At 41.3% G+C, this 22,451-nt stretch overlaps 1 protein-coding gene and 1 long non-coding RNA gene across 26 annotated transcripts in view; one reads left to right on the forward strand and one right to left on the reverse strand.

Moving 5' to 3' along the window:
• Positions 1 to 22,451, reverse strand: part of ptprt (protein tyrosine phosphatase receptor type T) — a 1,055,968-nt gene that overhangs the window by 84,445 nt on the left and 949,072 nt on the right. For 24 of the 25 annotated variants that reach the window (XR_011339907.1, XR_011339906.1, XR_011339908.1 and 21 more), the window contains one exon: positions 1,663 to 1,760. Coding sequence is in view for 21 of the 25 variants with exons in the window: in XM_069884025.1 (XP_069740126.1) it covers positions 1,663 to 1,760 (98 nt within the window). In the remaining 4 variants the exon portion in view is untranslated. The remainder of the gene's footprint in view (positions 1 to 1,662; positions 1,761 to 22,451) is intronic. The other variant, XM_069884005.1, reaches the window with a different exon arrangement.
• On the forward strand, positions 4,975 to 8,655 carry LOC138735731 (uncharacterized). The gene is made up of 3 exons (XR_011339922.1): positions 4,975 to 5,050; positions 5,381 to 5,831; positions 8,034 to 8,655. It is a non-coding gene; the product is annotated as an uncharacterized lncRNA (long non-coding RNA).

The raw sequence follows: 22,451 nt of genomic DNA on the forward strand, positions 1-22,451 counted from the left end.
AAACTTGAAAAAAAATGCCAAGCCACACAAGATAGAACATTGTAAAACAATGAGACATTTTCATCGAAGACAATGAGGTGATTAAAGATCTGCCTCAGTTCACTTCCCATTATGTGCTATTTCGATCGAGGACACAATTTGCTTCACTGCAGATGAAGCAAGATTGACCAATAATTAAAAGATGATTTTACGTCAGACCACATAATAAAGTAATCCTGAATGATTTCATACAAAACCTCATGTACAGAGAAGATCTACTCAACTGAAAAATGTTGCAACTTATCAAAGCAACAAGTTGAAGATATTTCTGAAGAATTGTGATAAGAGAGAGAATATAAAGTCCTTGACCTTAGTGCTTCATTTACTTCTCTGGGCTTTAGCTGCATTTCTGAACTTCCTTTCAAACAATAAAGGCAGCTAAAGTAATGTGGTGCTTTGTTGATATGATATATATACATAAAAACCCTGCTATCCGGAATGCAAGCAACTGGCAAAAAAAAATTAGGTAAAAAACACAGATTTTAAATTGGCATGCCTTGTCATTGGTTCCCCAATCCACGTAACATGCAACCTGAAGCAACTGGAAAAATCACTTATCCAGCATCTACCAATCCCTGGAGGTGCCAGATACCAGGGGTTTTACTGTACATACAATTGCTTCGGTAATGTGATAAAAGACAATTGCATTGAGGTTCGAAATTTGCACACACCCATTTCTACATTGACTCTGCCTGAATAATGAGATATTACCCATCATCTTGGAGCTGTGTTAAAACCAAGTTCTGTCACAATGAGCATCACAGTAGCCCTCAAGTTTGTGAATCTGAAAGGGACAGAATAAGAGGAGTGATCGATTGGAAACTCAAGGCGATATTACTGAAGAAAGTGTGGAAGACTGGAGAAAAGGCAAAAGATGGGATAGATTGGGCAGGAATGGGATGACATCAGAAGCTTGGCGAGTATCCCATCATCTTTAGATGCATGATAAGCATCCTACCTCCTTTTTCAGAATCCAGATCTAGGAAATAATTAGAAGAAATTAGGAACAGGCAATGCCCAAGTTTAGGTCGGGAAAGCAGTCTTGCACTGGGCTTCAACTGGTCATCTTCTGCAATGTCAGACAAGGGTCCAACGAACACTTTTTGTACATTCATTAAATATGAAGTTGGTGCACCTAGAAATGTGCATGCAATTCCTGCATACTTAATTTGAAATTTATTAGCTTGAACTATAAAACTTATTTCAAAAGGTTTTCACCTATGTTTCAAATTAAAAGCAACATATTAGAATTCTTCTCATTCATGGGCACTTTCTTAGTCAGATCAATTAAGTTCCCACACTTTGTTATTTGGCAATTGTCCAATCATTTCTCAAAAGGATAGAATAATAATAGTTGAAATATTTAGAATTCTTTACCGAAATTATGTAAGTAATGCACTATTGCCTCAAGGGGGCAGAATGGAAGGTTCTGAATTTTATTTTCGAATCTATTGTGTACAATAAAATACATTAAAATATTTTCTTGCATAACTGGGGAATTCTACAACCATGGGGTTAAACACAACTTCAACAAGTATTAACATTTTCTCAAATTAAAATATGAAGTTATAATTTTGCCAAAACAAAACAGATAAAAAGATGAATTTAGAAGGCATGTCATACCCTTCCCACTTCGACCAGATTAGTTACCATGACGATACTGGATGAATTCTCCTGCCATATCATTCTCCAGAAATCTTTAACTGTTTCCTGCATTGGACCTTCACAACAAGAAATACAGATAAAGGTTAATTCTTATTAATGATTAATGGATGCATGTTACATTGTTACATGTTACAGTAACACAGCTTGAAAACTGTGTTATAATTCAAGGTTCTTGCAAGAAAAAAAATCATCTCTATTTACTGTGCAGAAGATCATGGAAACAAAAGAATTAAGGGAAATGTCTTGGGACATATTCATCTTACAAAAGAGGGTTATGACAAAAGAGGGGCCTGAACAAGGGTATCCTCAGACATTGCAGAAAGTCAGGGAAGTGGTCGAAGGAGCCCTGGCAGAGATACTGCCATCATCTTAGCCATGGACGAGGTACCTGAAGACTGAACAGTGGCGAATGTCCTGCCTTTATTGAAGAATGAGAAATCCAGGCTTGTTGAGCCTAACAAGTGATGGGGATGTTATTAGAAGGGATTCTGAGAGTCAGGATCTGCATAATTCTGGAAAGGTATTTAGGCAGGTTCATGAATAGGAGTGTTGTAGAGAAAAATGGTTCAAACACAGGCAAATGGGTCCAGCTTAGATAGATAACTTGGGTGGCATGGACAAGTTGGGGCAAGGACCTGTTTCTGTATTCCAAATGACCCTTATGAATCTGAGGCAGCTTGCAAATTAAATTGCTTTCCAATAGGTATACTTCATATAGGGGATCAATGGCAGTAATTAAGATGAACTTACAAGCACATATTTGAATGCATTTTCTTAGACATTATACTGACATCACCAATATATTATAAAAAAATTGTTTTCACCAAGAACCATTCAATATAATGCTTTGCTTTATTATTACCACCACAACCTTCCTTGAACATCCCAATCTCTTCTCTGCCTAGTCCTCTATGCCAGAGTTATTAATGCATAACACTGATATTCTCCTCTCTTTCTGAAAAGACTCCTCAAGATCTCTTGCAACCATAAATAATTCTGATATCGTAGTCCTTTTCCTTTCTCTTGTTAATTAGTAAACCACGGTCAGCGTCAGAAGAGATCTAATGGGGGGGGGGGGGAGGGGGCATTAGGATAACTGGAGAGGGGGGGCACAAACTACCATTTGAGAACTCACTCTGGGGTGTGGGTGGTGCCTTACCTGCCATGGACATCCTCTATCCGCCACGCCGTCACACTTCCCCTTCTCTCCGGTGTTTCAAACAAGTGCGCATGAAGACAAAACCACGTGACTCATTCTAATGGCATCACCACAACCCCTAGTGATGCTGGTTTCTGCACTTGGACCTGCAGCTTAAAGGCCTACAACTTCGTGTTCAAACCATACTCTAATATGAAAGCAAATTTCGAAAGCACCCATTTTGAGCTTCAGATGTATTTATCATCTTTTCAAAATGAATGTTGAATCCCAACCAAACATAAACTTTATTCACAATAAATTAAATACAAAAGGAAAAGGGTTCAAAGTTCTGCATCCATAAATTGTTATATTCATTTCTATTTTCACCATTCCCACCACTGTGGCCCCTTCTGTTGTTTGAAGGGCTTTCCCTTGGTCTCGGCTCTCAATTGTGGGTCCAACCGGCCAGAAACTCTACCTTTCAAACCACACAGAAGTTGCTGATAATAAGACTTTGCCATCAACAACCAACACCCAAATCCAGTTTCAATTTAAAAACATGCTGCAAAGTCTCTCTCTTTCACACACACACTGCACTGGGTGCTCCATTAGAATATCATTTGAATCAAATTATATATCCCATTCTTACCAAATAAATGCAGACAGACCCAAAAATCAGCCAACATTTTGCCTAATAATCATGAAAGCCAAGGCTGGTATCATAAAGTGAATTAAATGCATGGCTTAGCTTTAGAGGAGTTACAGGCGGCGAGTGTTGGTGCTGAATCTCCTGAGAATGGTGTCCTTCCACTCAGTTGTTCATTTTCAGATTAAATCCCTCTCATATGCTAGCTGACCAAACTGGGGCCTTTCTTTTGTGGAGCATTGCATGTCTGTGGTCTGAAAATACGTTCTCAGAGAGGAGAATGAATTCTCGTACATTGCTGTGGAGGCGGCAAATGTTAAGGCATGTTTGAAAGCAGTCAGTGCACTGGGCATTCTGATCAGATGTGTGTGGTTCTTTGAGAAGATGTTCTGTATAGTCCAATCCCCCTCGATTGGTTGTGATTGTTTTCATGAGCTGAAAAACTGTTTAACATCTTTATACTCTGTCTCAATTATAGATGATCGTGAGAGGTCCAAGATATGCTTCACAGCCTTTATGTCAAGAAATGTATCACTTTCTGGATTCAGCGCAACAAGTGCACCAGCCAACTGTGAGTTGCGCTCGCTGAATCGGTGATCTATCTTTCCAAGCATTGAATCGATAGTGTTGTAGTACTGTTGTAGTTCTGTTTTTTTAAATCATCATCCCTATGTCCTGTAGTTTCCATAATGACATAATCATCCACAATCGTGTTCGCTTTGCGTCTCTGTCTGGTGATCGCGGGTCTCAGCACTGTGCTCGCACCCGTGGCCATGTCTCACACCTTATTAAACTCCTTGTCATAATGAGTTTCCGTACATAAACAATATTTAAACCTGTCATCAAGTCAATGCCCTCTTTCTGTAGAAGCTTGTTTGGTGGGTCCAACAGGGCACTAATTTGGCAATGACTGAGAAACTGGGCTCAGTCATCTTGCACAGTAGGCCCACAGCCTCCAATCATATCTCTCCACTATCGATCAGCACAGAATCAATCCCACTAGTCAAAAGAGATGTTATGTCATCAAATGATGTTATAAAGACTGACAGTGCAAGATGTCCCGTCCATCTTTGTTCCAGAAGGTGTTTAAAGTGCACAGCAATTTTGGGCTTCTTGCAGAATTTGCAGAGGGCATCACACACATGAAAGAAGTCCACTACAGCTGTCTCTGTTGACATTGCGTGTACTACCACTAAGTGTAGCTGGTGGTTAAGAGAGTATATATAAGGTATCTTACAACCTACCTTCTCTTGCAGTAGTTTCTGGACGCCACCATACTTCCCAGAGTAGCTCCATCAAATACCTGGCTTGGAATCTTTGATGTGTCCAGTCCAACTTCATTTAGCTCTGCCAAAATGGTGTCTGTCAATGTCTGTGCATCACCTTTGCCAGCTGTTGCCATGGTTAGCAGGCACTCTATGACCTCATATGACTCATTTACAAATCAAGTGACTATCTATAAATTTTCATACCCATTTGGGTCATGGGTTTCATCTACTTTCAAGATGTAATAGGAGTCGCCTGCTTCCTCCACTATAGCCTCTGTCACCACACTGCTGAGGGTACTTATGAGTTCATTTAGCATGTCATGACAGGCGTACATGGCGCTGTGTAGGATCGTTTTCACAACCTCAGCCAATTCAGGGTGCTTTTAAGTGTATAGTCCAGTAAGGAAAAGAAAAGTCCACTCATCCACTCCAAGATGTTATCAAAAGCCTCTATCTTCCTTCATAAAGGCAATTAGTTTCCTGCCAAAAATCTGAGAATATTGATGAGAGAGGAGACATGATACCTATTCTTTTGTAGTTGTTGTGTTGACCCTCCTGCTTCTTCCACAGTGAATAACTCCTTTGAAGATTTGTGTTTATGAAATCTGTGTTCTCACTCCACAGAATTTTTCCAGTTACGAAAGCCCGCACTCACAAAGGCATCCAGTGTCTGAGACCTGCGAGTGGTGCTAGACAGCCGACAGCAAAAACAGAATGCTGCATCAGTCTTGATACTGTGTTCAAGCCAGTCTCAGTTGGGATACCAAGCGAAGACAAATGAACACTTCCTATCACTGAAAATGCTGGCAGGGTACTGTTGAAAAATAATTTGGTTGGGCTGGTCAGTCCCAAGGTCATCTATGGCTATGGATTATCTTCCACAGCTAGCGCTTACTTTAGCAGGTGCATCATGGCTGCTCGCAGAAGGAGGCTCTAGCTTTAACATAGAGGCGGCTGTACTGGGCGCTGGGTGGAGCTGTAGGTGTCCTTGAAGAAGCAGATAAGTCCAGCCATTTTCTTATATCCATTTCTGTTGTGTATGTGTCTTCAAGAATCGATTCAGAACGGAGGAACGGTAAGCACACTTTATTCGGGTTTAAATCTGGCACGCACACTGCTCGCAATCCCGACCTAATTTCTGTTATGTCGTCACATGCGCATGTGCGTTCCACGAATTACCGACATAACTTCCTTTCTAACGTTATGCGAGTATGTTATTTTCTTTTCTTATTTTGTTTATATTTCATTTAATGAAAAGGTTACTTTTAATATGATAAATATAAATTAATGAAAAAAGTTTTGTGCCAAAGGCTTGGCCGGCAGTTGGAGGTGGGGTGGGGGGGCATGGCCTGCGAATGACCGCACCTTGGCTCTGGCTGTGTAGAACACTGTCCAGCGTGCTCTGCTCCTCCAAATTTTTTGTTTTATTTTGGGTTAAATTAATTTATAATATAAATTACACTCTTGGTTAAAACAAACAAAAAAGCAAACATATGATGTCAAAACTGACGCTGAAAAGCAGGTCACTTAGCCCAGGGCTTAACCTTATGTTTCTCTTTATATTCTCCTCATTTAATTGTCCCACTGCCAGTCTTTTCTTAAATACCCCATTTAATACTTCAGTGATTAGTCAGTGACCTTTTTACATTAGTATTATTTGCCTCATCTGTAGCATTACCTTTCATTTTTTTAAACCCTTGGAATGTACATAACAAAACAAAACATGATCAAGAAAGAAGTAACATCCATCTGTCTGGAGCTTCATCACATTTCCATGTTACATCAAGAGGATAAATCAATCATTAACACGATTTAATTATTGCATTATTTTAAACATTGACAAGTTGCCTGTATTTATTAATTTATCATGTATTTTGTATTTTCAAATATTATTCAGAAGCAGATGAAGCTGAAGACATTTTCTGTTCTCACTGCAAATGGGAACTGTAGATAAAGGCTCATTATTAATTCAGAAAACTGGAGAGCGACTTCTTTTTTTAAAGCAGCAATAGTCTGCAAATGGTCTATAATTTTTTCTCTCTCTGATACAGCTTGTTATAGATCTCAATAATTTGCTGAGAGTCACTGATACTAATTTTAAAATGAAGCTGAGAGATTGTGTGCTAGTCCAGAACATGTATGAGACACAGAGATCTGACTGCCAGCTTTGCGCATCCTGGTGTACTCACAGAAACGGAGCCTCCCAAGATTAAGATAAAACCTAGCACAAAAATATATAAAACCCTTTGGGCTTGCTTTGGTCAAACTGTAACAAATGCAGCCTGATGTTATTTACCTAACATGCCAAAGAGAGATGTTGAAGCGAATCAGAATTTATTGTCATGAACATGTCACGAGATTTGTTCATATATATGAAGTGCAAAATCAATCACAAAATGTATTCAGCGGTTTTATGTTTGAAAGAGTAATTGCCTTGCATCTACTGTGGGTGTGACATGCTTACATATTGGCAGTGCTGAGCTTTCAGCAAATATGTTGCTGTTATAATATAGAAGTGTGCATTTCTGCTGAAGAAACTGCAGAGGCTTCAAATTGGAAAAGCAGGCCTTACGGTGAGTAATAAATTCTTTCAGCCTCTTATCTGAGCCACTGTTGAGTCTGCATTGATAAGGGCCTTGCAATCTTCTCTGATGGACTAGATGAAGCTGATTTTCCAGATAAAACCTTATACTTTATTCTGGTTCCTAGCCATTCCAAAAATTCCCCTTGGCAACCATATCTGATGTAACAATACCTGATCACTCATTGGAAATATGGAACACCAATCTTATGGCCACTCCATCTCTCCCAGTGAAAAGTAATCTGATTGAACACCATAAAATGAAACTGCACCCCCCCCTCCCCCATTACAAATGTCTGCTTTATGAGTTTCTGCTGTATTGGGAGACGATGATTGTAAGTTTGCATTGGTTAAAGATAATGTTGCCAAGTGCATTGTGTATATTGTAAGAGAATCCCTCCCTGATGGTCTTACAGACATCAGCATGGGGCCACTCAACAATTCTGGGCCCATTGCTTGACAAAACAAACGATTGTTGTATAAACTCATCACAGCCTTATTTCACATCAGCTCCTGAATACATTTACATGGTTCTCCAAAGTTTTTGATCTTGTTCAGTCTTTTTGTTCACAGATTTAAGATTCCACGTTACTCCTGCTGTTTTAAAAAAAAACTGAAATCATAAAAACAACAAAGCAATGGAGATTGAAAGAAAACTGCTATTTAACAAGACTTTTCTCATCTCCTCTCTTTCAGTGCATTCAGAAATTTGTTACAGCTCACCTAAGTGCACATTATTTTCTACTTAATTTAGGAACAGAAGAGATACCTTGGGAACAATATGTGACAGTTATCAGATTAAAATTAATAGAACACATGCAACAAGAAGACTCGAATTTCCTTCAGGGCAGATTAGTTATGAAATAAATGTGAGCAGGACTTCCACCAGTAGCCCCAAAGGGCAGAAGCAGGAAGTTATTAGTTATGTGCACTCCTGCTTCTGAAAGGTAAACAGGGAAGTACCTTGTTGGAACAGTAATCCTTCTTCCAAGAAAAGTTCACAATACGTCCACGGGTGATAGTGATTGGAATGGACATATTGTGCCCCCATGAAAATAATTACATTTGTCCCCTTTGTGGTGAGAGCAAGCAACATGTTTTATTGTTTGTTCAGAAGCACCAATCAAGGCAAATTAGATCACTAAAGTGAAGAATTGGAAATACAATTTTGGAGGTTTGTTTCTGGGGAGAAGTCACAGAGTAATGCATAATGCTTCCTCCACAGAATGGAAGACATTGGGCTCAGAGATAAATGCATCCAGTAATCAAATCTTGCCTCAGGGAATGCAATGGCATGAAGCATTGATACAAGTCTGTTCAGTACACAATTTGGCATTATTGTAGTCCAAATTTGTAAAAAATGATTTCTTTTATTTTCAAAGGGGACCATAATTTACAAATTGCAGCTCCCCACAGATGACAGCTAAACTGAAGTGATTTTGTTTTGTCCAGACTTAACTCATCTTTAAATTAAAATTAATTCATTTCAAGACCATCAGGACAGAACCCATTAAGAGACCTGATAATGAAGCAAATGTAATCTGCATTTGCTTTTTCATGAGAAAGGTCACAAGGCACCAAATGCAAGTGAAATTCAGTTATATCACAACTTTTCTCCCATTGATGGATTAAAATATTTCATTTAATCCATGAGTTTTATTTGTAAAATACATTACAAGCAAAGCACGTGTTTTGTTCTTGTAGTAACATATATACCATCATGCTCAATGACATTTCCACTGGATAGTTTGAAGATACATTTTACAGACAATATTTTTGCACACACACACACCCACACACATGCCCACACGCATGCACCCACAATAAAACACAAATTTACACATAGGTTCAAAGTATCATTTCATTACGTGATTACATATTGAATATTGTCTGAATTATATTGATTTGTGAAATAGCTAAACCAATTAATTAATCAAGGCTTCCATATTGCTAAGTTACACAAAATATATGTACACATATTACATACGCACTCTTAATTGTGTCAGGCAAACAGTTTAGATTTGACAGAGGTATTAATATTGATTATCTATCACTCTGTTAAGGACATGGTGTTTCATAATCAAGCTTCGGCAATCTAACATCAATGGAGATTTATAATGTGAGGATTTGTTCAAGGGTACGTAAAGGAACAGATTGTTCAGTGCCAATGCATCTCCCAGAATACTATGGAAAATGATGTAGGCCTGTACATTAATCACACTTCGTTGTGAGCTTCAGGGGTATTTTGTGGCACATGGATAAATCTCACTGTATCAAAACATTATCTATTTTTGTAGCTCACACAATATTCTCCAAAATTCAAGACATGCTCTATGAAATGTGCTTTTGAGAACAATCTAAATACTTTACAATATAACAACATGGTTGAATGTTACACCATTAAAACCAAAATATTCTCTTGTCTTCCCCATTCATTCCTCTCATTACAGAAAGCTACAGCCCTACCATTGTTGGAGGATACAGAGATATTCTTGATCAATACTGTTCTCTCAGCCAGATTGTGCTTTAAGAGGCTATGAAACAGGGAAAAAAGGAGAAAATGTATCACATTGGGAACCCTGTGGTGCATTTAATTATACTATCCTTTCAATTTTCAATCCTAAACTTGAATCAAGTTGAGACTGATGATCAGACGGCCTAATTCCAAGTGGTTGTAGCAAATAACATATTTTAATATTAAATATATAATACACAAAAATACTGGAGAAATTCAGCAGATCATGCAGCATCTCTTGGAAGTAAAGGGTAACCAACATTTTGGGCCAGAGTCCATTGTCAAGCTGTGAGCAAAATGTAGGCACATGTCTGAATAAAAAGGCACCTGTCTGCTTTTTGGTCATAACTTTGGCCCAAACTTTTACTTCCAGTAGATGCTGAGTGTCTCCAGGACTTTTGTGTATTTTGCACTACAATTCCAGCCTCTGCAAACTTTTCAGTTTAATCTGATGTTAGATAATTTCTCTGTAAGATCACCCTTCATGAGAAAGAAAAAAAAATCAGAAGTAAAATTGGATAGAATTGAGTAGGATGCTGCGATAAATAAAGTGTGGCAATGTCAGGGTGTTGACTACAGGGGATAAAGTGAAAGCAATGGCAAAGGAAGCTAATCACAAGCCCAAACATGGATCACTTTGAACTGGAAATGTAGCACTGGATAAACTGAACCAAGGAGAATGATAAGGTAGAGTGAGAAATTGACAATAAATAGTTTGGAGCAGATAGCAGTCAAATTGACTAAAGGTGATCAGGACAAAAAGGGCAGAAGAAAATTGTTGACTATAAATGTGTATTTTTGGGGAATTAATGGTTATGAGGCAAAGTCAAATAGGTGGAGCTGAGTCCACACCCAGATTAGCCATAATGCTATTGAATGGCAGAGCAGGCCTGATGGACCAGATGGTCTACAGTGACTCCAATTTTTTTATGTTCTAATGTTTAATATAGTCAATCGGGTATTACACATTGGTAGGGAATATAAACCCGCATCTTTGAAAGTATGAAAGTTAAATCCAATACCAATGCTCCTGTCCTTCCCCCACTAAATGGGCATTGAAATCACAACATTGGATGAACTGCTTCCCTTTGCTTTTGATACCAGCAATGTCTTTGTAGATTTGACCTGCTATGGCACAAAATCATCTACACTGTTTCTAGCTGCTCATCTTATCAAGGGACCCACACTGTGCAATACATAAAGTTAATCTCCATGACTCAATGCCAGCCTTGCTATCACAATGGGAAAGTGTATTGTGGTACATCACAGGCTGACAGGTTTTGGGAAACACTAAAATATTGCTTTTGCTGTGGAAATTTTCATCATTTCCCAGCACTGAAGTGGGCCAAAGTAGAGGATAGAGGTTTGCCTGGAAATTCATCCCTAATTGTTAGTGTTTTATGACTATGTAGGTGCAGCTCAATCAACATTCTAGCTCAGTTCTGAAATGTGTTCCCATTCAACAGCTGCTAAATTTTTAGCGCATTTAATGCCATTGTCTGGGGAGATATCTATCTACCATGGACTAGAAGGTCCTTTGAACAATCTCTCAATGGGCAGTGGGAGCATGGAACATAGGCCCTTCAGCCCTCTATGTTGTGCTGACCCATATATTCTTTTCAAAAAAGGAATATTCAGGTCAAGATTTGAAATCAGGATATATCAGAACAAACAGTTCATTGACTTTTGTGACTGGTTAAGTTCAGTGAATACATCTTCAAGCATCTTATCCAGTCAATGACCGCAACCCCATGGTCCACTTATTACCAATCTCTATCATTCCTACATTTAGCTGTCATTGGTGAGCCCTCACACCAAAGATTAATATACAATTATTCATCCAAGACACATTCATCACCAAACATACTGAGTACCATTCCCATACACACTTTCTTTAATTTTGTAGGAATAAACTGACTCATACACTGAAGCAGCTTTCTGCAGAGCACAGGGGCAGGCGTATGACCTTAGATGTACAGAGGAGATTGTGGTCACCTTCAATACAACAACTAGGTTAAAACCAAAGGTGATGACAGCATCCTCATATCTAATCCTTCTGTCACATCCCACCTTCTCTTCAACCCATTTTTTATTTTAATTTACAAGATGCAAAGAGAGAAAACATGCTCTTCTTAATGTCCTCCACCAGTCATCGCAATCTGACCACAGTGCTATTGACCTGACAGGAAGTCAAGAGCAACAACCAAAGCAGATAGTGGCAGAACAAGAAGACGGTGAGGATGAAGATACCATTTGAGTTTGCACTTTTGGCACTAGCCCGGATTAAGACAATGTATTCAATTCTGATCTACCTATATGGCATTGAACTCTTCACCTTACATCCTGTTACTCCCACATCTTTGGCTACCTGTTGCATTTTCTCCATGGTCTCCTTTCTTTCACTGATTAGGACTCACCAGATCCAATGCTGGTTGCATTTTAACCACAAGATAAATCTGCTGCTTTACAACTCCATCTGCTAAGCCTTCTGCCCACCCTATGACCTCATTTGTTCCTTGCCTTCTTCAAATTAATAGATCTGCTCAGACAACATGTCAACTCTTGAATTCCTCAGATGTGAGGATCATCAAAGTTCTGCCATACATCATAAGAATTGATTGCTGTGGACTTCCTCTTCCAAAAGATCACTGGATTTCCTCATAATTTTAGATTTCAAGTTCTCAAATGTCTCTGGCCAGTAAGATAAGGGGTTCTACACCACACTCTAGATCTACTCAGATGTTGTGTCCTTATTCTCATCCCTCTGAGCTTTAGGATGTCTAGCTTCAGCTCCAATGGGCATTCAGAGGATTCTGACGTGGCAGGAGAGGCTGCCCCTGGTGGTGCAGCAGCTGATGGTTGTTTACATTCTGTGTGGCTTCTGCATGCTCAAGTTGATGAGGCTCAGTGTTCAGTAATTTCCCACATGCTCCATTTGTTCCCATGCTCCAATCCTAAAATCCTAGCAGCTCTGAGCAGCTTGTCACCACGACACTGAACAGTGAACCGCTTTCCCTGTCTCTTCAGTCTCAGGTTCCTTTTTCACTATTCTCATCCCTGCTGCTGACAACTTTCAAAGTTGTAGTTATTTAATTTCTCTTCTCTGAAATTCTGCACACCTCGTAGATTCCAGTTCCCATGACAAATATCTCCTCTGCTGTCTCCTCCAATAACTTGTCAAACTGCTTCTAGATGACACCTGCCACTATTGATCTCTAAATCGTGAAAGCAATTTATCATCGTTCTACATGAATTTCACCCTAACTGAATCATCATAATCCTACCAGGGATCCTCTGACTTTACAACCTTTCCTTCTCCAAATTATTTCCCAGTATGAATCTAGACAAGTAATTTCTGCAACATCAGGCTAACTAAATTTTCCTTTCTCTTCATTTGTTTGACTTCTAACTTAGAAATGAGTCTCCTTTCCTATTTCCACAACATTCTTCCTCTTTTTATTTTCTTTCCTTTTGGACATACAACACAGTTACAGGCCCTTTCGGCCAATAAGCGCGAACTGCCCAATTCAAGGTTCTCTTTGGAGGGTGGGAGGAAACCAGAGCTCCCGGGTGGGAAAAAAAAACCCACGCAGGCATGGGGAGAATGTACGAACTTATTACAGACAGCGTGGGATTCGAACCCTGGTCCCGATCGCTGACGCTAACTGCTACACTAACTGAAATGTTCTCTTCACCCTTTTGCCGCAATACATCTCTTTAGGCGTTCTAACCTGTCAAATCAACTTCTAACCTTTCTGTTACCCTCTCAGGTAAACCTGCAACTTCCCTCTGTATGATAAAACCTTCCCACCAACATATCTTTTCTTCCTTCTTCCAGATTTTGAACATATGCTCAGTCATGTGTGTTTAAGAAATCATACTAACTGCAATGATTGATAAAGCATTGGCACTGGCATCAAATTAACATTGCATACAGATTGATGGTAAAATTTCTACAATGACTAACAGACATCAGCTGAATGGCATCCAGCTCAACCACTATTCACTCATAGATGAGATGCCACATTGGGGGGAATTCAACGCATTAAATAATGCTTTGTGTGAGGCCCGAAACTAAATAATAGTTACAGGAAAACATTTCAATCGAGGCAGCTTTGTGGATTAGCTGTGACAGGCAAAATACTGGTTATAAGTACAAAAACTCAGATTCTTCTCCTTAATGACTATTGGTGAGGAAGAAGTTGCAGGATAAGGCACAGGTTAATGAAGCACTTTGGTTTTGAAAGCATAAATACACTGACAGCTTCAAATAAACTATCTTGGACCGTAGGAAGTTGGCTGGTAGAATGAGCACTGATTATCTATCGGCAGACTGCAGACTGATGATGGTGGCAAGGACTTTTATCTTTGCCCTTAGATTAAAAAAAAGCTTTCCATCTCATCAGTTGTTGTTTTGTAAGCCACAGGGCACAGTGAAATAAGTTCCAGGTAGACAAGAGAGCTGCTTAAAGAAAAGAAATGAAGCATCCTCGTCTTGTTCCGGTTATAATGGGGATAGATTAAAATTGTGATCTTTTGTGTAGTAACTGTTCTTGTTGTTGAAATGCATTGGTTACAGCGTGTGGGAGACCAGCGCTGGATAAATAAGAGAGTTGTTCACAATCAAAAGTGGATGTTAGATGTTGTATTTGACAAGTATAGTTATGATGGGATTGTCAATGAAATAGGACGGATGCCACTTTTTTGCCAGTACGCAACAATAGAAGTACACATTAGAAAATGCTATAAAATTGAAACTTCTTTTAATTCAAATATTCCAGCATCAGCGTTACCTCTGTGTAATCCAATCATTTGATTTTTATATTTAGTTGGGATGCTTCAATTATCCTTCAACCCCCTTTTCCTTTATTTCCCTTCTAATTTAATCTTGAATGTTGACATTATTTCCGTCTCAGCAATTGACCCTATGGATGAATTCCAATGTCACAATCCCCTGTAAATTGTAATTCCATCCACTATTCTATATCTCTCACATTTAATCCAGGGTGGCAAGGTTAGCGTACTGTTTAGTGAAGTGCTGTAATGGTGCCAGCGATTGGGACCTGCTTTCGAATCCCGCTCTGTCTGTAAGGAGTTTGCACATTCTCCTCATGTCTGTGTGGGTTTTTTCCCAGGGCTTCTGGTTTCCTCCCACCCTTAAATATGTACTGGGGGCTTGTAGATCAATTTGGTGTAATTGGGTGTCATAGGCTCGTGGACTGAAATGGCCTGTGCTGTATGTCTAAATTTAAATTTTAAAAAAAAGCCCATCAACAACTAAAAACGTTGCACTTTTTCTATCTTGTGTCATCCTTTCAGAATTCTAAACACTTGAATCATGCTTATTTCATAATCTGAATTCTGCTGACACAAAAAAAAATTCCCCGCTATTCCATGTCTCTGCTGACATGTATATTTTCTCATAATGAGGCCTTCTCAGTCAGGGAAGAGAGTTATCGTGGTAACACGTTCAACAAGATTAAGGGTTGGCTGATGGACAGAATAACTGGGAAAGGCTGTTGTGTGAGTGGGGAGAGTTAGGGGAATTGAGGCTTTGGCAAAAAGAGGCTGTGGTGGTGGTATAGGAGTTGAGGTCTGATGGCCCTATGGAGGAAAAACAGGATTTGGCAAGAAGGCACAGGTAAGGGCAGTATGTCTTTTTTCCCTTTTTGTATTTCATAAATCGAAGGCTTTGGTGAGGTCAACAAAGGTGATGTAGAGTCCTTTGTTTTGTTCTCTGCATTTTTCTTGGAGCTGTCTGAGGGCAAAGACCATGTCAGTAGTTCCTCTGTTTGTGCGAAAGCCGCACTGTGATTCTGGGAGAATATTCTCGGCGACACTAGGTATTATTCTATTTAGTAGAATCCTAGCGAAGATTTTGCCTGCAATGGAGAGCAACGTGATTCCCCTGTAGTTTGAGCAGTCTGATTTCTCGCCTTTGTTTTTGTACAGGGTGATGATGGTGGCATCACGAAGATCCTGAGGCAGTTTACCTTGGTCCCAACAAAGCTTGAAAAACTCATGCAGTTTGGCATGCAGAGTTTTGCCGCCAGCCTTCCAGACTTCTGGGGGGATTCCATCCATACCTGCTGCTTTGCCACTTTTCAGTTGTTCGATTGCCTTATATGTCTCATCCAGGGTGGGAACCTCATCCAGCTCTAGCCTTAGGGGCTGTTGAGGGAGCTGGAGCAGGGCGGAATCTTGGACTGAGCGGTTGGCACTGAAAAGAGATTGGAAGTGTTCTGACCATCGGTTGAGGATGGAGATCTTGTCGCTGAGGAGGACTTTGCCGTCTGAGCTGCGCAGCGGGCTTTGGACTTGGGGTGAGGGGCCGTACACAGCCTTTAGAGCCTCGTAGAAACCCCTGAAGTCGCCAATGTCCGCGCTGAGCTGGGTTCGTTTGGCGAGGCTAGTCCACCACTCATTTTGGATCTCCCGGAGTTTGCGCTGAAGATGGCTGCATGCGTGACGGAAGGCTTGTTTCTTCTCTGGACAGGACGGCTTTGTAAGGTGAGCCTGGTGGGCAGCTCGCTTCTTTGCCAGCAGCTCCTGGATTTCCTGGCTGTTTTCGTCAAACCAGTCCTTGTTTTTCCTGGAGGAGAAGCCCAGTACCTCTTCAGTGGATTGCAGTATGGTAGTCTTCAACTGATCCCAGAGGGTTTCAGGGGACGGGTCCGTGAGGTGGATTGCATCGTCGAGCTTTGCTTTGAGGTTTGCCTGGAAGTTTCTTCTCGCTTCGTCTGACTGCAGGTTTCCAACATTGAACCTCTTTCTGGGGGCTTTATTGTTCCTGGGCTTTGGTTTGAAGTGAAGGTTGAGCTTGCAGCGAACCAGCCGGTGGTCAGTGTGGCATTCCGCGCTAGGCATGACCCTGGTGTGGAGCACATCTCGTTTGTCACTTTCTCGCACCAGGATGTAGTCCAGGAGGTGCCAGTGTTTGGATCGGGGATGCATCCAGGTGGTCTTAAGGCTGTCCCTCTGCTGAAAAAGGGTGTTTGTAATGACAAGCCGCTGTTCTGCGCAGAGCTCCAACAGGAGGCGCCCATTGTCGTTGCACTTGCCGACGCCATGCTTGCCCAGGATTCCTGGCCAGGTTTCTGAGTCTTTGCCGACACGAGCGTTGAAGTCGCCCAGGATGACAACCTTGTCGGCTGTAGGAAAGTGAGCAGGAAAGGGCTTTGGCAAATACTAGAGCGCATCGGATGTCCCCCAAAGTTCCTCAACATGATTATCCAACTGCACGAAAACCAACAAAGTCGGGTCAGATACAGCAATGAGCTCTCTGAACCCTTCTCCATTAACAATGGCGTGAAGCAAGGCTGTGTTCTGGCACCAACCCTCTTTTCAATCTTCTTCAGCATGATGCTGAACCAAGCCATGAAAGACCCCAACAATGAAGACGCTGTTTACATCCGGTACCGCACGGATGGCAGTCTCTTCAATCTGAGGCGCCTGCAAGCTCACACCAAGACACAAGAGAAACTTGTCCGTGAACTACTCTTTGCAGACGATGCTGCTTTAGTTGCCCATTCAGAGCCAGCTCTTCAGCGCTTGACGTCCTGCTTTGCGGAAACTGCCAAAATGTTTGGCCTGGAAGTCAGCCTGAAGAAAACTGAGGTCCTCCATCAGCCAGCTCCCCACCATGATTACCAGCCCCCCCACATCTCCATCGGGCACACAAAACTCAAAACGGTCAACCAGTTTACCTATCTCGGCTGCACCATTTCATCAGATGCAAGGATCGACAATGAGATAGACAACAGACTCGCCAAGGCAAATAGCGCCTTTGGAAGACTACACAAAAGAGTCTGGAAAAACAACCAATTGAAAAACCTCACAAAGATAAGCGTATACAGAGCCGTTGTCATACCCACACTCCTGTTCGGCTCCGAATCATGGGTCCTCTACCGGCACCACCTACGGCTCCTAGAACGCTTCCACCAGCGTTGTCTCCGCTCCATCCTCAACATCCATTGGAGCGCTTACATCCCTAACCTCGAAGTACTCGAGATGGCAGAGGTCGACAGCATCGAGTCCACGCTGCTGAAGATCCAGCTGCGCTGGATGGGTCACGTCTCCAGAATGGAGGACCATCGCCTTCCCAAGATCGTGTTATATGGTGAGCTCTCCACTGGCCACCGTGACAGAGGTGCACCAAAGAAAAGGTACAAGGACTGCCTAAAGAAATCTCTTGGTGCCTGCCACATTGACCACCGCCAGTGGGCTGATATCGCCTCAAACCGTGCATCTTGGCGCCTCACAGTTTGGCGGGCAGCAACCTCCTTTGAAGAAGACCGCAGAGCCTACCTCACTGACAAAAGGCAAAGGAGGAAAAACCCAACACCCAACCCCAACCCACCAATTTTCCCCTGCACCGCTGCAATCGTGTCTGCCTGTCCCGCATCGGACTTGTCAGCCACAAACGAGCCTGCAGCTGACGTGGACTTTTTACCCCCTCCATAAATCTTCGTCCGCGAAGCCAAGCCAAAGAAAAAAAAAGAAATTTCATAAATGGCAGCCAGGGCATGGATATACTCCTCTTGCAGTATGTGGATAGTCAGGGAAGCTAAAAGCATTTCCAAGGCAACTTCATCTGTGAGAAATGCATCCAGCTGTGTTAGGGAACTGTAGCTGTTAACTGGATGAACTCTGGATGACTTCCAGATGGTATGATGCCTCCCAGGTGCCACGGTCTGGGATGTCTCTGATTGTCTCTCAAGAGGAAGAGTGTACACCGGATGCTGTGGTCTATGTACGGATATGGGGAGGAAGTGCGATGAGGTCCTGCAAAGAGAGTTCAGGGAATTAGGTGCTAAGTCGAAGAACAGGACTTACCAGGTTGTGATCTCAGAATTGCGACCCATATATGTGCTAATGAGGTTAGATCTAGGAGTACAATGCAGCTTAATACATGGCGGGAGAGCTTCAGATTTCTGGATCATTGGGCTCTCTTGCAGGGAAGGTGAGACCTGTACTGGCCAGGTGGTTTGCATCGGAATTGGAGAGGGACCAATATCCTTACAGGGAAGTTTGCTGTTTAAACTAAATTTGGAGGGGATGGGAATCAGAGCGCCGGAACAGACAGTGGAGAGGGGGTGAAAAAAGACTATGTAAAGATTGAAAAGCAGGAATCAAAAGGTTGTGCAGGGTGAGAATAATGTTCTCAGATGTTTCAATTTCAATGAAAGGAGTCTTGTAGGAAAGACTGAGGTTAGAGCATAGATTGGGATGTGGAATTATGACATTGTGGCCGTACATGAAACTTGGTTGCAGGAGGGGCAGGATGGCACCTCAATGTTCAAGACGCAATAGAGCAGGAGGGTGAAAGAGGGAGGGGTGGCATTATGGGACAGGGAAAATGTCACAGCTGTGCTCAGACAGGACAGACTAGAGCAGTGATTCTCAACCTTTTTCTTTCCACTCACATACCACCTTGAGTATTCCCTATGTCATAGGTGTTCTGTGATTAGTAAGGGATTGCTTAAGGTGGTATGTGGGTGGAAATAAAATGTTTGAAAACCATTGACTTATGTGCAGGGTTTCATAAGTCCAAAGGAAATGGGCCAATGACAATTTTTCTCAAGCAAAATATTTCAGTGACAATTGGGTCTAGAGCAGTGGCTTTCAATCTTCCCTTCCCACTGACATCCCACCTTAAGCAATCCCTCACTAATCACAGATCACCGATAGCATAGGGATTACTTAAAGTGGTATGTGAGTGGAAAGAGAAAGGTTGAGAATCACTGGACTAGAGGGCTCGTAATCTGAGGCTACATGGGTGGAACTGAGACATGGGAAAGGTTTGACCACAATAATAGGACCACATAAATATTAAAGACCACATAATAGTCAGCAAGAATCAGATAGCAAATCTATAGAGTTGGCACTCAGCTGCAGGAAACACAAAGTTGTGAAAGAGGTGACTTTTACTTTCCACATATTGACTGGGCCTTCCACACTGTGAAAGGGCTGGATGGGTTAGAGTTTGTCAGTTGTGTGCAGGAAAGTTTTTTCAATAATATTTAGAGGTACCAACTCGAGAGTGCAATGCTGGATCTCCTATTAGGGAATGATGCAGGACAGGTGACGGCTTGCCAGAGGCCATACTTTGTGAGCAGTTTGAGGAGATTATTTATGTCACTGAAAACTTCTACAGGGGTATGGTAGAAAGCATTGTGGCTGGTTGCATCACTGCCTAATATGGAGGTGCCAATGCTCAACACAGGAAAAGGCCATTGAATGTTGTGAACTTGGCTTGCAAAATCATGGGCACTATTCCTCGCTCCATCAAGAATGTCATTAAAAAAAGCAGCCTCTATCCTCAAGAACCCCCACCACCAAGGCCATGCTTCTTCACTCTGTTCTGTCTGGAAAAAGATACAGAAGCCTGAGAGTAAGGGACAAAATTGGTCTTCAAGATCAGAGTGGTGAGTTATGTTTGGAGCCAAAACAGATGGCGGAAACTGCCACAGAGTCTACGGAAGTAAGGCAAACAAGCAGTGAGGTCATGGAACCTAGACAGATTAAAGAGGAGGAGGTACTTGATGTCTTAAAGCAAATTAGGGTGGATAAATCCTCAAGGACTGACAAGATATTCCCTCAGATCTTTAGGGTGGCCAGAGTAGAAATTGAAGAAGCCTGACAGATATATTTAACATATCCTTAGCCATGGATGAGGTGACAGAGGAACGAAGTGTAGCTCATGTTGTTTAAAAAAAGCTCCAAAACATATCCAGGAAATTTTAGACCAGTGAGCCTGATGTCAGTAATTTATTAGAATTTCTAAGAGATTGGATAGGCAGGGTCTGATTAGCAATAGTTAACATAGCGTTGTGTGTGGTAGGATGTGTTTAACTAATTTTTGAAGAGGTTCCCAGAAAATATGATGAAGGAAAGTCCATGGATGTTGACTACGTGGACTTTAGTGAGGTATTTGACCAGGACATGCATGGGAGGAAGGTTCAGTTATTCGGTGTTCACAATGAGACAGTAAATTGGATAAGACATTGGCTTTATGGAAGAAGCCAGAGTTGCAGTGTTTGACTGGAGGCCTGTGACTAGTGGTGTGCCTCAAGGATCTGTGTTGGGTCTAATGTTGTTTATCTGGATGATAAATGTAGTACATTGGTTCAGCAAGTTTGCAGGTAACACAAAGATTGGAGGTGTTGTGGACAACGAAGAAGGTTTCATCAATCTGTCTGGACCAGCTGGAAAAATGGGATGAAAATGACAGATGGAATTTAATGCAGAGAAATGTAAGGTATTTTGCTTTGGAAGGACAATCCAAGGGGAGGGACATACACTGTAAATGGTAGGAGTGAGATGGAACAGAGGGATTTGGGAATACATATTATGAAATTGTATGAAAGTAGCATCTTAGGTAGATAGGATCATAAAGAGAATTTTTTGCACAATGACCATCATAAAAATCAAAGCATCAAGTAGAGGAGTTGGGTCATTGTTGTGAAATTGGTGAGTCCAAATTTGTGTGCAGTTTTGGGCATAATCTACAGGAAATATATCAATAAGTTTGATTGAGGGCAGAAGAAATTTATAAGGATGTTTTCAGGACTTGAAGTACTGAGTTGCAGGAAAGGTTAAACAGGTTAGGACTTTATTCCCTGAAATGCAGAAGAATGATGGGAGATTTGGTAGAGGTATACAAAATTATGATGGGTTTTGACAGAGTAAATACATGCAAGCTTTTTACACTGAGGTTAAGTGAGATAAAAGCTAGAGTGAAATGGGAAGAATTAAAAGGAACATTAGGAGGACCTTCTTCATGCAGAGAGTGGTGGCAGTGTGAAACGAGCTGCCAGATGAATTGGTAAATTTAGACATAGAAAAATTTGGACAGACAAATGGTCGAGAGCTATATGGGGGGATAGGGTGTGGGAGCAAGTCAGTGGGACTAAGCAGAAAAATAGTTTCCTATAGACCAGAGGAGCCTGTTTCTGTTGCTGCAGTGTTCTATGATTCTATGTCATGTGATCCCTTTTGGCTTCTGTCAATCAGGTTAACAGAGATCTTAGCTTTGTGTCTCATCAACTAGCAGATAAAGAAATAGGCAAAACTGTGCCTTGTGTTTACCTACTGTGGGACCTGCACTGGCCTTATGATTTGCAGCTGGATGGCTCCCAATATCCCAGAGGTGGGAGGCATTGCTGTTGTGCTCATTTCAGTGCAGTCCACAAGCAACAAGTAATCCTAAAAAGCTCTGGCCTGGTCTCTGCATTACCTACAGATATCAAAAACCCTTTCACCTCCTTTTCCCTCCAAAGCTCAAAACATTTAAACAATTGAAACAATGAAATTATTTATGAACAAATGCATTTTAAAATACTTTACCTCATACAAATTAATCCAAAAACAAAGAAACTAAGAAAACAAACTGCTTCAGTTCACTTCTTGCTTTAATGAATACAGCAGCCCCAGACACGAAATGTATCTGGCCTCCTGACTCAGTACAATCTGGAATCACTCCTGGACCCAGTGTTGAAGGATATATGAACCTGACCTCTAACGCATCCCTTATTGCAATCCTGAATTTGTCGGAATGCAGACTGCAGTTTGTAAGTGATACCCTATTGAACTGTTGG

Source organism: Narcine bancroftii, chromosome 6 (assembly GCF_036971445.1).
Source record: "Narcine bancroftii isolate sNarBan1 chromosome 6, sNarBan1.hap1, whole genome shotgun sequence".
NCBI lineage: Eukaryota > Metazoa > Chordata > Chondrichthyes > Torpediniformes > Narcinidae > Narcine > Narcine bancroftii.